Source organism: Trematomus bernacchii, unplaced genomic scaffold (assembly GCF_902827165.1).
Source record: "Trematomus bernacchii unplaced genomic scaffold, fTreBer1.1, whole genome shotgun sequence".
In the NCBI taxonomy this organism is placed as follows: Eukaryota; Metazoa; Chordata; class Actinopteri; order Perciformes; family Nototheniidae; genus Trematomus; species Trematomus bernacchii.
The window spans coordinates 4,569,456-4,582,419 of record NW_022988043.1 but is presented as its reverse complement, the minus strand read 5'-3'; the positions used below and the strand labels follow the sequence as shown (position 1 = coordinate 4,582,419).

At 40.0% G+C, this 12,964-nt stretch overlaps 1 protein-coding gene across 1 annotated transcript; it reads right to left on the bottom strand.

Annotated features, from left to right (window-relative positions):
• Nucleotides 1-3,095: 3,095 nt before the first annotated feature.
• On the bottom strand, nucleotides 3,096-11,228 carry LOC117473057 (kinesin-like protein KIN-14E). Its single transcript, XM_034118532.1, has 16 exons — nucleotides 11,214-11,228; nucleotides 11,017-11,075; nucleotides 10,783-10,925; nucleotides 10,246-10,422; nucleotides 9,939-10,102; nucleotides 9,668-9,780; nucleotides 9,386-9,492; nucleotides 6,642-6,741; nucleotides 6,346-6,538; nucleotides 5,887-6,067; nucleotides 5,284-5,521; nucleotides 4,554-4,714; nucleotides 4,352-4,456; nucleotides 3,503-3,600; nucleotides 3,337-3,415; nucleotides 3,096-3,216 (listed from the first exon to the last, which is right to left on the bottom strand). Exons 2-16 carry the CDS (start codon nucleotides 11,069-11,071, stop codon nucleotides 3,166-3,168), a joined length of 1,965 nt encoding a protein of 654 aa, XP_033974423.1. The 5' UTR covers nucleotides 11,072-11,075; nucleotides 11,214-11,228; the 3' UTR covers nucleotides 3,096-3,165.
• Between the last annotated feature and the right edge of the window lie 1,736 nt (nucleotides 11,229-12,964).

Genomic DNA, 12,964 nt, shown 5'->3' with positions numbered 1-12,964 from the left:
CCCCTCGCCCATCAGTGCTGTGACCTCCCACACAGACAAGGGAGGTAAAGAGGACAGCACAGAGTGAAATCAGGCATTTCTCCTTTAAGAAGGTTCATGTAAAGAAGCATGGCCAAATGGGTGAAGAGAAAATAGGAGTCGGGCAGAACTACTTGTCCTTAAATAGTTTGAAAGTTAGGATGATGACAGTTTAATCTCTTTTTAACTTTAACTAATCTACGGAGACCTCATTGTCCCTTCCAGCAGAGTCCTACCTGTTTACCGCAGTTTCAGGACACAGCAGTGTTGGCTAATGAGTTGTTGAACAATAGGTCACTTCAGTTCAGAGCATTCAAACTGACAACCTTCTGGCCGTTGCATTTTATTAACCTTTAAGAAGTTCAGAAAAATATATTAAAGAGTGTACAACTTTCATGACCACAATCTTCTCAAATCCTGTCTTACTTATTCTTACTTCACCTAGATGTTTGGCTTCCCAGTTAAGAAAGATATGTGTGCAGAGTTTGATGCTACGAGGCTGATTATACTACAATTTGTCCGTTCATTGCTAAAATCTTAACTAAACATGTCTATGCACAAATATTGACAAATAGTGACATCACACTACAGTATATGTTTGTAACCAGAACTACTTGACATTGTGTGTACAGTAGTTAAACATATACACATATATATGCATAGATTTGTTTAAAGGGAAAAGGAGAATATTGAATTTAAAATAAGTCAAGGAAATACATTTGGGGATTTGTGGGGAATAACAGTTGTTATTATTTAAATGTTAATGCCACTGCAGAGAATACAGGTTAAGTAGTCATTACATTGGTAAAGCAATATCAAAGTAACATAATATGTATAGTAGAAAATAAACACTTGGACTGGGATGTCAATGTTTTGTTTGTTGTTGTGGTTTGGTAGTTTTGATTGAAATAAAACTACAGTATGGGATGGTTTTTCTTCTTTTTTCTTATCATTAAAAAAGATATTCATGACTTTAAATATGTTAAATTGCTTTAATTTTATTTGACTAAAAGTATGTATGTTGTCATAATAGTAATTTCAACAGACTTTTGGGGATTTCTAATAAGGAAAGCAGAATAAGTGGTACAAAGACTCGTGTTGAGATAAAATTACTAAAATATTTAAATAGTGTTAAGTAAAACCAGATGAATGAATGTCAACTGCAAACTATATCCTAGTATGGTGATGATCATACTATGTGCGGACAAACTTGTATGTAAGTTATGTAATGTAAATGTTAACTTAATAGTCACATTTATCACAATAAAGTTGCTATAGTAAATGTACTGTGCCTCTCAGAGTGTCTTTAATGTGTGCCAAAAATGCCAACGCCATCTCATGACAGCAGCCATTTACTTTATCAAAGGCTTCATTCCCAGTCGGCCTGTGTGTGGCCCTATATGCAAACCATTTATAGTGGTTAATTGGTTTGTGTCAATGAATTAACAAAACACACCCAGAGGATGAGACCTCGGCCCCCTCATCAACCATGTTCCCTCTCCATGTACTCTCTGCCTCTTTGTCTCTCACTTTGTTCTTGTCCAGAGCTCACAGTAGGATTCAAACTATGGCCGCCATTAAAGAATAACAAATCACAGGGAACATGTGCTGAGTGGCCGCTGATCTAAAGCAGCCAACAACACACAGCACGCAATGCTGGGGAGTCATGGCTCTAATGGGACGTGACAAAGGGGAGAACTTGTGAGGCCCGCGGTATAGATTAAAAATGCTGAACAATTAAAATGGGAGGACAAAAGACGGTCTTCTTATAGAAACTGTTATCATGCCACCCTGGCTCAAATTATTTCTGTTTTAAGCCTTGCCTGTTGTGACTGTTTGATAGTCTGAGCCAGGTTCAATAGTGAGACAAAAAACAAGCCAAAGTAGAATACATGTCTTACTAAATCTTATTCTGCTACACATAGCTACTTAATCAAAACAGTAGCAATTCAATTCAAATAGCTTTATACGCATATGAATGTATGAAGGGAAAGAAAACCTCAAGGCCATGTTCATTTTTATGCATTGGCCCATTAGCTTACAAATGACAAAAAACTGCTATTTTTCCCACTTCACTTTGGGACATTTGAATACTTTTGTCTGTACTTTCTGTCATATGTCACATTTTTTGTGAACCCGCTGCCTGGCTTAAAAAGCAATAACAACCTTTGCGTGTTTCAGAGTGTGCATTCCCAGCCATGGGATCTGACCCCGTAACGTTATAGGAACAGGTCCTGGAAACTTAACCTCTCTAATGGGCTACAAACTCTTTGCCTTTTCCTTCATACAATAGGAGTGCAAACTGGATAACCAGCTGACTTCCAATTTGCCTCTTCAGTTACACGTGGGGCCGGGTTGGGGGCCCTGTGTTGTGGGGGCCTCATTCTATAGAGCCAGGCAGGCAGCACACATTAACAAACTGCACGCAATCCCCTGAATGCATCTAGGGTGATGTCAGCCATCCCCGCATGTGAAACATTAAGGGAATTAAGAAAAAAAAACATGGTAAATAAATAAGAGTTCATTAGCAAGCATATCTTAAACAAAAAAGACAGGCCACTCAAGAAATGACACACACTCTTTACTCTGCTATTGTACACAAAAGTCTATTTCAAATTTGTCCTATGGGAAACACTGATGCCTTAACGTTGAACCTTATACGGTGACATGCACACCCTTGGCCTATTAGTGATGTAACACAAATGGGTGTGTAGCCAACTAGACACATGTTTCATATTTAAAAAATAGCAGGAATTGCAGGAAACATATTTTATTGCAGTAAGTTGTGCTATGTTGTTAATGCGATTGCTTCTTGTCATTTTAAATAATTAACCATACTTCAGGAAACAAAGTAAGCCAGAGTTATTTGGCAGACAATGAGATGTCAGGAGATAATGAGCCAGGTAGTAAACTTCATTTAAAAATCTGTTTTATAATTTTTCTAATTCCAATCAAATGGAAAAGAAAATTCATTATTTGTTAAAAACCAATGTACTTTTTCTAGAAATATTGAGAAAATGTTTCTTATAAGTGACATGTTAAAGTAAAAAAATAGAACATTAATGAGAACATTTATTGTAATAGGTTTCTCACATTCCAATTACTCAAATATTTAAATGAATAGTTTTTCTTTGCTGTTTGAAAGGTTCAAACATCCTCGTCTTCCACTGTCTGCCCTGACCTCAGCCTAATGATGACCTAACAGAAACAGAAATGGAAAAGAAAACAAAGAAATATAGTTAGCGTAACTGTGTCAATGTGCCTATCAAATGTTTTTTGTTTAATTCTACCTATAGATTAATGTCTCTGAACAGATACCTCTTTCAGCTGGGCGATCTCTTTGCTCTCCACATGTCTTTGTGCATTGTTGGTTATGGCCTTCACTCTGGTTGCATAACTGGACAGTTCAGGAAGTTCATGTGTTATTTAGCAGTTTGATAGCATTTAGATATTTAAAATAGATGGATCTATAGTTGTCTCTTACACCAGAGATGTGAGCGTCTCTTCAAGGTTGCATTCAGAAGGAGAGATGTTGACGATCATGAGGGTTTTGGCATTTCCACCCAGGGAGTCCTGCATCACCTGACAAGGGAAGGGAATACATTGTATGATACTGTTAAGGTATTTTAAGGTTAAACCCCCTGATGTAGTGTGTCCCTCAATCCCATGCTTTCAACTCCCACATGGCACTAATAAGGTGTTGTGTTCCTCACAGTTTAGGGTTTAACCCAGGAAATAAAGGGAAAGGGAATTGTTTTGGGAGAGGATTCGGTTGGTTATATTTAGTGAGGAGAACGGAAGATTAAGCTTGGCAGGGATTTAGTAATAAACACATTTAACTATTTATACAGTGGTACCTCATCCAACTGGAGTAAACATGCAAACTAAGATCATGCAAGGACCATAAATATTAAGCTGCAGATAGTCTTCCTTCTTAACTGCCGACAAGTATGATTCCTCTTTGGATGTCTGTCCAACGGATTGCTTTTTAGGTAGGTTTTTTTGTTAAAGCTTTAATCATCGACCTGTTTCTGTTATAATATTATGTTTTAGACTAAGTGTCCTCTCAGTGTTTCCCTTTCCATTGGTGGGTCACTGTAGATGGAACAGACTTATTTACATTCTCTGTCTTAAACAGCTTTGAGCACCACAGTAGCATTTGAAGTTTTTGTTGCAAACAATGACTTAAAAGAGATGAAAAGCACAGATCACACTTGGCTGACCTGTCCACATTATGGTTCATGACTTCAAATACAAAAATCACACCCAGCTAATAGGTCATTGCAACAACCACAAAACTTCAAAGAATACTGCTTGTTTTTGCTATCATTACCTGTGTCAGCTTGCTATTCCTGTATGGTACATGAGGCAGTTCTGCAGACAGGGCTGAGATTACATCACCCAGGGCACTCAGTGATTTGTTAATGGAGTTAGCCTCCTGCAGAGAAATGGAGGGGAGAATTTAGAAAGGCCATGATATATCAACTTTCAATCATCCTTACTATCACAAATCCCAAAACAACATCTGAGCTAACCTTTAGCTGGTGGTCTTTGGCCCCGGTCTTGGCTGCTCTCTCACTTCCTGCCAGGTCCACGAGGCTCAGCTTCCCGGTGCTCACGCTGCCATTAGTCAGATTCCTGCTCTCCACCATGATGCACACAATGAGATGGGAGCGGGAACTCTCCACATTCATCTCTTGGGAAACATATACACAACATAAAATGCCCTGATTGGACTTTAAATAGCTGTGGATGTTGATACACTTTGGCGGACACTAACAATTATTGTACTTTAATGAATGTGGATTCTTCAGATCCTCATGAGGATAAATTGATTCTGTGTTTTGTTTATGAAACATCAGAAAATAGTGCAAAAGTACTGATTCCAAATCATATACAACAATTTTTATTTGTAAATAACTGTATGTAAATACAATTTTAAATATATACTCTAATGTATACATACTGTTTGGCTTCTTGAAAAAATCACCTAAATTATGAAAAAAAAATTCAAATTGAAAGAAATGACTTGCCATATACTAATTTCCTCTCAAGTCAAGCATTTTTACGATTAAATATTGACAGAAATATTTCATGTACAAATAAAAACATCAAACTAACCCCTCTATGCTGTATTTTTTTTCTCCAGTAATGATGTACCTAGCTGCCGCCCCGTCACACTGACTGTAACTAACAGGATTAATCCAAACCATTTAGCAGGGCCCTGTTGAACCGGGCAGCACGGCACGCCACAGAGGAACTCACTGGTGGCAGAGATGTGTCTGTTGGCGCAGGCTTGCAGGAACAGAGCGTAGAGCTCCTGGGCACTGGAGGCCTCTTTTGTCTCTGCTCCTTGGGCGAACACAACCCCCTTTCGGTTCCTCTTGATCTCCACCCGCCTGACCTGGCCATGGGACGGAGGCTGAGCATGGGCCTCACCAGCCGGCATCACAAAGAGGTCCTGCAGCCGGTCGTTGTACAACTCCAGCATGTAGGCCGAAACCTGAGATAAGAGGAGGAAGAAGAAGAGGAAGGAAGAGGAGGAGGAGGATGGGTCAGAGAGGAAGAAAGACAAGGGAGACAAAGAGAGGAGAGGTTACTTTGTCATGGAAATGGTGAACATATAAAAATACATGATACATAAGAAAATATCAATGAACATTTATGATTTTGTTTGCCCTCATCACATTGTAAATTATGATTTGATGCCAATGTAAATGATTCATATCTAGATCTGGATATAGATCATCAATTGTACTTATCTTACCTTGATAAGTAATATAAGTAGTAGTTATATATCAGGTCCAATATTGTTATGACTTAATTGATTTAAGATCTTTCCTATCTCACAGAAAAGATGACCGTTACCTTAAAGTCGAATTTGGTGCTGCTCTCTCGTATGATATCAAAGATGGCGTTAAAAGATCTCGGCATTATCCCGGGGTTCTTCTGGTCCTTGTCCCCCACCATAGTGAAGGTCTTTCCTGAGCCCGTCTGGCCATACGCAAAGATACAGACGTTGTATCCATCGATGGCCGACTGGATCAACCTGGGGAGGGAATATATATTAAACTGCTGAACTAACTGAATTGAGACAGTGTGTTACCTTTGTGACAAAGGGATACTACAAGTATGCCTTACTTGCATGCGTCAATTGGAGAGATGTAATCCAAAAAGGAGAACATTCTTGATGAATGACAGAATTGAAATAAACTGGAAATGCATCTGAGCAATGGTTAACCTGTTTATGCAGAGCCCATTGTATGTGTTTTATGGTACATTTGTATACATATTGGTCCCTGCTTAGTAAGCATAACCCCCCCCCACCTGTTGGTGTCCTGAAACAGGTCTTCCTGAGAGGCTTCAGCAGTGAACACCTTGTCGAACTGAAACTCCCTCGGCCCTCGAGGAGTGTCCACACTGACAGAGAAATCATCTATTTTCTCCACAGCGATGGCTCCACCTTGAGCATCTTCAGTTCTGCTCAGCGGTCGAATCCGACAAAACACTCTGATTTTACCTGAGAAAAAAAAAATAAGACATGAGAGAGGGCTAAATTGAGAAGGACTCACATTTTGGTTTTAAATTAATACATCAAATATTTGACGCTGACTAATGTGTACCTTTCATGTCTTCCACCATATTGTAGTACTTCTTCCTCATTGTCCTTTCTGAAGTGTAGTTGTCAATTATTTTCTTTTTCTCGTCTTTAACTTGCTTCAGCTTGAGAAAAGAGTACAAAACACACGGCTCTATCAAACATGTATGTCAAGCATATATTTATAGCTACTTCTACTAGCAGGCACAATAATCCTTATAATACCAAACATTTGATCCATGTGAGAAGTTAAAAACCCATAAAAAGTAATAGGCTACAATGTAATCAAGTTGCTGTTTATAAATCTAGTGAGTGAAAGCTAGGGGCGCCTAAACCCTTATATCTCAATACAGGCATAATATGTACAGTATCATCATCATCAACAGCTTTATTTAAAGAGACTCTTGGTCCGTTTTTTTAAAAGACATACAACACTCAAATATAAATAAAAAAAGGCAGTTATACCAATGTTTCCACAGAGGTGACTGGTATCGTACAGCACTGAGACACGGATTTGAAAGCAGCATAATGACAGTTATGAGAAACATTCAATCGACAGATGAATTTGTACATCAGATTTCTCAAGAGAGCATGGAGCGTGTTGACTCGTGCATTACAAAACATTTCACTTGCACTGCACCACCTTGGTTTTCTAAGCAGTATACGGCTATACGCAAACAATCATTATAAGCAACCTGGAGCTTCTGGAGGCTCGCCTTCTTAAACTTGACCCACAAGGGGGCAGTATAGAGAGGAGTACAATAAGCTCTAAAGAGGTTAACCTTAACCTTATCTGAACATCAAGAGAATTTTCTAGCCAACATGTTAGCTTGTATAAGACACGCCGCTGTCTATACATGTCATCATCATCAGCCATTTCATCTGTAATGATGTGTCCCAGATACTTTGTTTTACAGCAAACAGACAGCACCTGTCCTGACAGATAGAATATTGGAAAACCAAGGTTCTTATCCCCTTTTGCTCTGCAGATCATTACAGCGCTCTTCTTAGCATTGTATTTCACATCAAATTTGACTCCATAATCAGAACATATATTTAGCAACTGTTGAAATCCAGCACTGCTAGGAGAAACAATAGCCAAATCATCAGATGGTTTACAATCACATTACCAATCACACATCCTGTTTTACAGACACTTAAATCATCTGATAGATCATTCATATATAGATATTAAAAAGGCATGGTGAGAGGAGCCCCCCCTGGCGAACTCCATTACCAACACCAAATGGCGCCGAGACTGCATTCCCCTATTTTATCCGCATGCTCTGGTTGGCATACCAATAAGCCAGGATCCTAATTATACTGTTGGGCACAGCCCTTTGTCTCAATTTTAAAAACAGTTTATGATGGTTAACTCGGTCAAAAGCCTTAGAGGCATCAATACAACCAATCAGAACAGTGGAATTCTGTCTTCTGTATGTTTCTACCATTTCCTTCAAAGCATAGATGCATAGCTCAGTACCATGCTTAGCCTTGAAGCCAAACTGGTTATCTGAGGTACATAAATAAGAACATAATCTATCTAACAAAATTCTTTCCAGGACTTTGGATAACACGCTTCATCAACATAATGTGATATTTGGCACACCTAAAGTCTACCCTTATGACAATCGTTTTTTAATTAAAGGGGACCTATCATGCAAAATGCACTTTTGTACGTCTTTTATACATGAATATGTGTCCCCGGTGTTCCACGGAACTCACCAAGTGTCAGAAAACACAACCCTCTCTATTTTCCTCCATACCCAAATCTCTAAAAACGGGGCTGCAACGGATCTGATAAAAACTGATCCAGATTTGAACACGTTACTGACGTCAGGACGGTGGCGCTACGGCTATTGGGCCAACTCTCCACCTATCAGGGGAATGTGGGGTTGGGCCACGGCCGGCCATTGCCGCTCAAAAGCGCTGGAGACGCTGTAGTACATATGCCAGGCCTGTAAGTGGCGCTGTCGTCTGCCACAAAAGCAGCGAAGAAGACTTCCCGCGCATGGTTGCCATGGTTTCCCTTCTGTTTATTCTCCGCTGTGGCTTTTTTTCTCCCTCCCCGAGGCAAGCGTTTGCTCCTGCTGCTGTAATTCAATGCAATCCCTCCCCGTCGAGGCAAGCACTGTAATTCTCTCCGGTTAGTCCACCAGCAGATGACAAACACCCACCTCTCCGCCTCTTCCAAGGAACGAGGGGACCGTGCGGCAGAGTTTCAGTTAGGTTTTCTTTCGCCGGTCAAGATGTCCGTTAAAGTTTAAATCTTCCAGACAAAATTTGAAAAGTGCCGGTCAAAGGTCTTCTTTGTTATTTATTGAGCTTTAAAACAAATGAATAACGACTCTATAATAATATAATAAAACACGGAGGACGGAGATCTATTTTTCTCCCCCTCTTCTGACTTGATCAGAGCACGCTCCCCTCTCCGGCAGGGGGGCGTGGTCAGCTGCAGCTCACAGAATCAGCCCCCTGCAAAAACAGGGCTGGAGAACAGCAAATAGAGCGAAATGAGGCATGGCTAAAATGCATCATCTGTTTGGTATTTTGAAAACAGAAACGTATAAATATACCTTATATAGGTATGGCCCTACAATATATAATTTAAATATAACATGATAGGTGTCCTTTAAGCTATTTCACTACTGATGTTGTATTGTAGAATTTGTGAAAAACAGCGAGGGCCAACATATTCTGTTTTTTGTTTATAGATGTCAGCTGGGTGGTGACCTTCTTAGAGGCCCAACTTTTTAATAACAGACCAACCTGATCCTGCAGCAGGAGAAGCTGCTGACCAACGCTCTTCACTCCCTCTGTGGTTCGGATCGTCCCTTGTCCCAAGATGTCCTCCAGCTCTGCCACCGCGTCACATTCTGAGAAAAACAGAAGTTAGAGTACAGTAAAACTGCTAATATAAGGCATGTACCTGTAAGTTCAGACACAGCTGTTGAAGAAAGCTTCCAGCTTTTGAAGATGTAAGTATTACTATTAGTGGTAAAATAGGCTGCTGAATGCATGTGCAAGTGGTTGCATTTAAAAGGTATTTACCATTTATTACAGGGCTTTCTCCGGTTTTAATGCAGTCCAAAGCCAGATAAGAGACCTCATAGCCCCTCACTGTTTCTTGTAGTAAGGACACACTTGACTCAGATTCAGCAAACCTGAAAAAAAGAGAAAATCCATCTGAAAAATACTTATTTAAAATAAATAAAAAAATGTGATCAATTTAACTGCCCACTTTTGAGACTGGCAGTGGCTATTCAATCAATAGGAAGTTATTTTTTGTTTATATTTTTAAACTCTATCCATGATCTCTTACCCCTCTTGGTCGTTTGCCTTATCTTCTTTGCTAATACTGTCTTCTCTAGCCATCTGCTCACGGCCCAGTTTGTCTCTGGCTTCAACCAACGCGGCTCGATTCTCCTCAATCATCAGGTCCAAAAGAGCTCTGGCCTCAGGCACTGCACTGCAGAGAGCTTGAGCCTGGAAAACAAAACAAAGCAGTCTTATATTACACAACAAGGTCATAGATTCACAGTGAAGTCAAAGAAAGAGAATGAAGTATTTTCTGCCATATTTTGACGTTACAAACGTTTTGAATACATAGTTTAATATTTGAACATCACCTTGTGTATGACAGTGGGGAGCAGCACGCTGCAGGGGGACTGGGGCACGGGGGGGACGGGGCTCCTCTGGGCCTCCAGCAGCTCAGTGATCTCTCTCTCCCTCTGATACAGACTCTCCTTCAGCTCCTCCAGGCGGGCTTTAGCCCCCTCCAGTGGCTGCTCCGAGTCATTGCAAGCCTGCAGAGAGAACCACATTAAAAGTACAATCAGTACAGTCAAAACACACATATAGATTTGTTCATGGAGATAGTGTTTTTATCTGCTCATGTTTGAGATTTGTTTCAAGTTTTATTTGTACATTTTTAAAAAGACAGTTTAGACTGAGAAACATTTAATGGAAGCCAAACCAAAATGATACAAGAGAAATATTTACATTTAAACATGTTTTTAAATGTACTAATAAGTACTTTTGACCCACATACAGTCCCTCAGAAGGTGTATCTGTCTTCTTATTGGATTCTTTATTTATATGTTTTTAATTTTACATGCACCTCAGATATGAGCTGCAGACAGCCACTGTAACCAATTCCAACCCACCACAGTCTGTTGATGAGCTGAAAGTCCTTTGTTCTCTGTGCTTTCACCTTCCTCAGCAGCTTCCTGCTGCTCCTGGGATGATGCCATCAACATTTCTTGTATTTTCCCAACTTCCTGTCTGGCCATTTGCAGCTCCTGCAGTGCTATTCAGGGTCACAGGTGGTGAATACAGGTGTTAGTATGTTAAGGTCAGGGATTGTGCTGACACACATACATGTCAGTGTGCTGACTCACTGGAGGCCTGGTGGCTGTGCAGGACATCCAGCCTGGTTGAGAACAGCTCCAGCATTTTGCTCTAAACGAAAGGCAGGAATCATTATGTAATGATATGTCTTAAATCAGTTGTCTGTATTCTTAAATATGACCCTAGGGGTTGCTAGGCACGCTGAAAGACTTAAGAACTATTGACGCCTGCCAGATTCCTATGCAACCTTTTCTCTGTGCCACTGGAGCGTCTCCTCTTTACTCCTCCTCCTCTCAGCTCTCTGCTCCTCCAGTAGCTGCTCGTTCTGTGTATTCAAGGCCTGCAGGAAACAGGACCGGGCAAGCACAGAAACACATACAAAAACTAATTATTATAAATAAATCAAGCTTTTTTTATGTCCCAACCATCAGGCCTGTAACATTTGCACCGGAATGATTAATACACTTTAAGGATGTAATCAGAGAGTTTGACTATATTGTTGAATTAGTCAAAACAAAGCATGCTACATATGAGCTGCAGGAGTTGTAGGGGAGTGAGCCAGTACTAATAAGGACGGAAATAGGGAAGGAAGTTGGTTGGGTTTGAAATAATACTTTAGACCCTCAGGTATAAGAGCTACTGAAGGAGAGACAGACTGACTTGTGACCTTCACTGACCTTGACTCTCCTCTCCCAGTCAGCGTTCTTCTTCTCCACTTTATCCTGGTAGACATCTAAGATTCTCCTCAGAGTGTTCAACTTGTTTTGGTGATGAGATCTCAGCCTCTGCACGGTCCAGTCCTGATCAAAGACACGATTTACTTAACTGTAATGAGTTAGGTCTCTCTCTCACACCCACAAAGACGGACACACCTCACCTGGTTCCTGCGTGCTGTGACCTGAAAGTTCTCCTCTAACTCCTGCACCTTTTCCAGGTGTTTTCTCTTCAATGCTCCCATGTCCTCAGCTATCTGTTTTGGGGTACATGGTAACACACACAAACATCTTATACAGTAAACACAAAATAGCATCATGGTTATTGATCAAATGGCTTCAGGGCAGCAGCATCAGAGCAACCATGTGAGCGTGAGGAAGGACACAGTGTCTGACAGTGACTTCATTGTGTCTGCATGCCCTTCTCCAAAGAGCTGGAAAAATAAATATAAAGTTTGGGTTCATGCTTGTTTTTGTTTAGTGGTATAAACTGATCTATTCTGAATATGGATGCTGTGGGAGATACAGTGCATTTTTGTGCTGCTTCCTTGTTTTGATGCTCTTTATTTTACCTGATTGATGCAGAGCTCAGCTGACTCGTAGGGGATGTAGATCTTTACATCTTGTGACCTATCAGCTTCACTGCTGTCTGAGAGCTGAGATTCTGATGATCCTGCAGAAATAACATGCTTTAAATCACCATTCAGCTCAGAGCATTCATGCAAAATGATATTTAGCAATATGCCTTTCAACCTTTATAACAGGTGTACACATCACATTTAAAAGTGAAAACAGGATTTATCATGAATTACTCCTGCTCAATTTAACACATGATCAAGTCAACTAATATTATGTGTTAAGTTAATATTGAATAGATTACCATTTCAAACATTTGAATCCAGCTATTCCAAAAATGTATTTTTTATATATGTATTATTTTGAGACGGCTGTTACATAATGTTAACTTCAGACCTATGCATTAGCTCAGGCTCTCAGAAAGCAGAACACATTTCTTACAGAAAAGCATATTTTTATTCTATTCCATTCTCCTCTTATACCTAAATCACTTAATTATTAACTGTGCTAAAGTCCACTTCTTGTAGACAACTCATGTTACAACCCCCAGGCTGTAAATGTACCATAAACATTATTATGTCATGCAGCATCATATATGTTGCACCACATGACACGTTTGATAAAACATAAAAAGCTTTAAATGTCTGTTCTGCTTTCAGGGAAGATGCCTAGGTCTGAAATGTACTTTTATGTAACTTGGTTACACATC

What these genes read in the sequence shown, in the direction of transcription:
- LOC117473057 (XM_034118532.1), bottom strand. Translation starts at nt 11,071, where the DNA reads ATGCTGGAGCTGTTCTCAACCAGGCTGGATGTCCTGCACAGCCACCAG. An exon ending in TCCCCACTGTCATACACAAG is followed by an intron (nt 10,103 to 10,245) that starts GTGATGTTCAAA and finishes TTTGTTTTCCAG; the next exon opens with GCTCAAGCTCTCTGCAGTGC. An exon ending in CTGTTTCAGGACACCAACAG is followed by an intron (nt 6,068 to 6,345) that starts GTGGGGGGGGGT and finishes TTCCCTCCCCAG; the next exon opens with GTTGATCCAGTCGGCCATCG.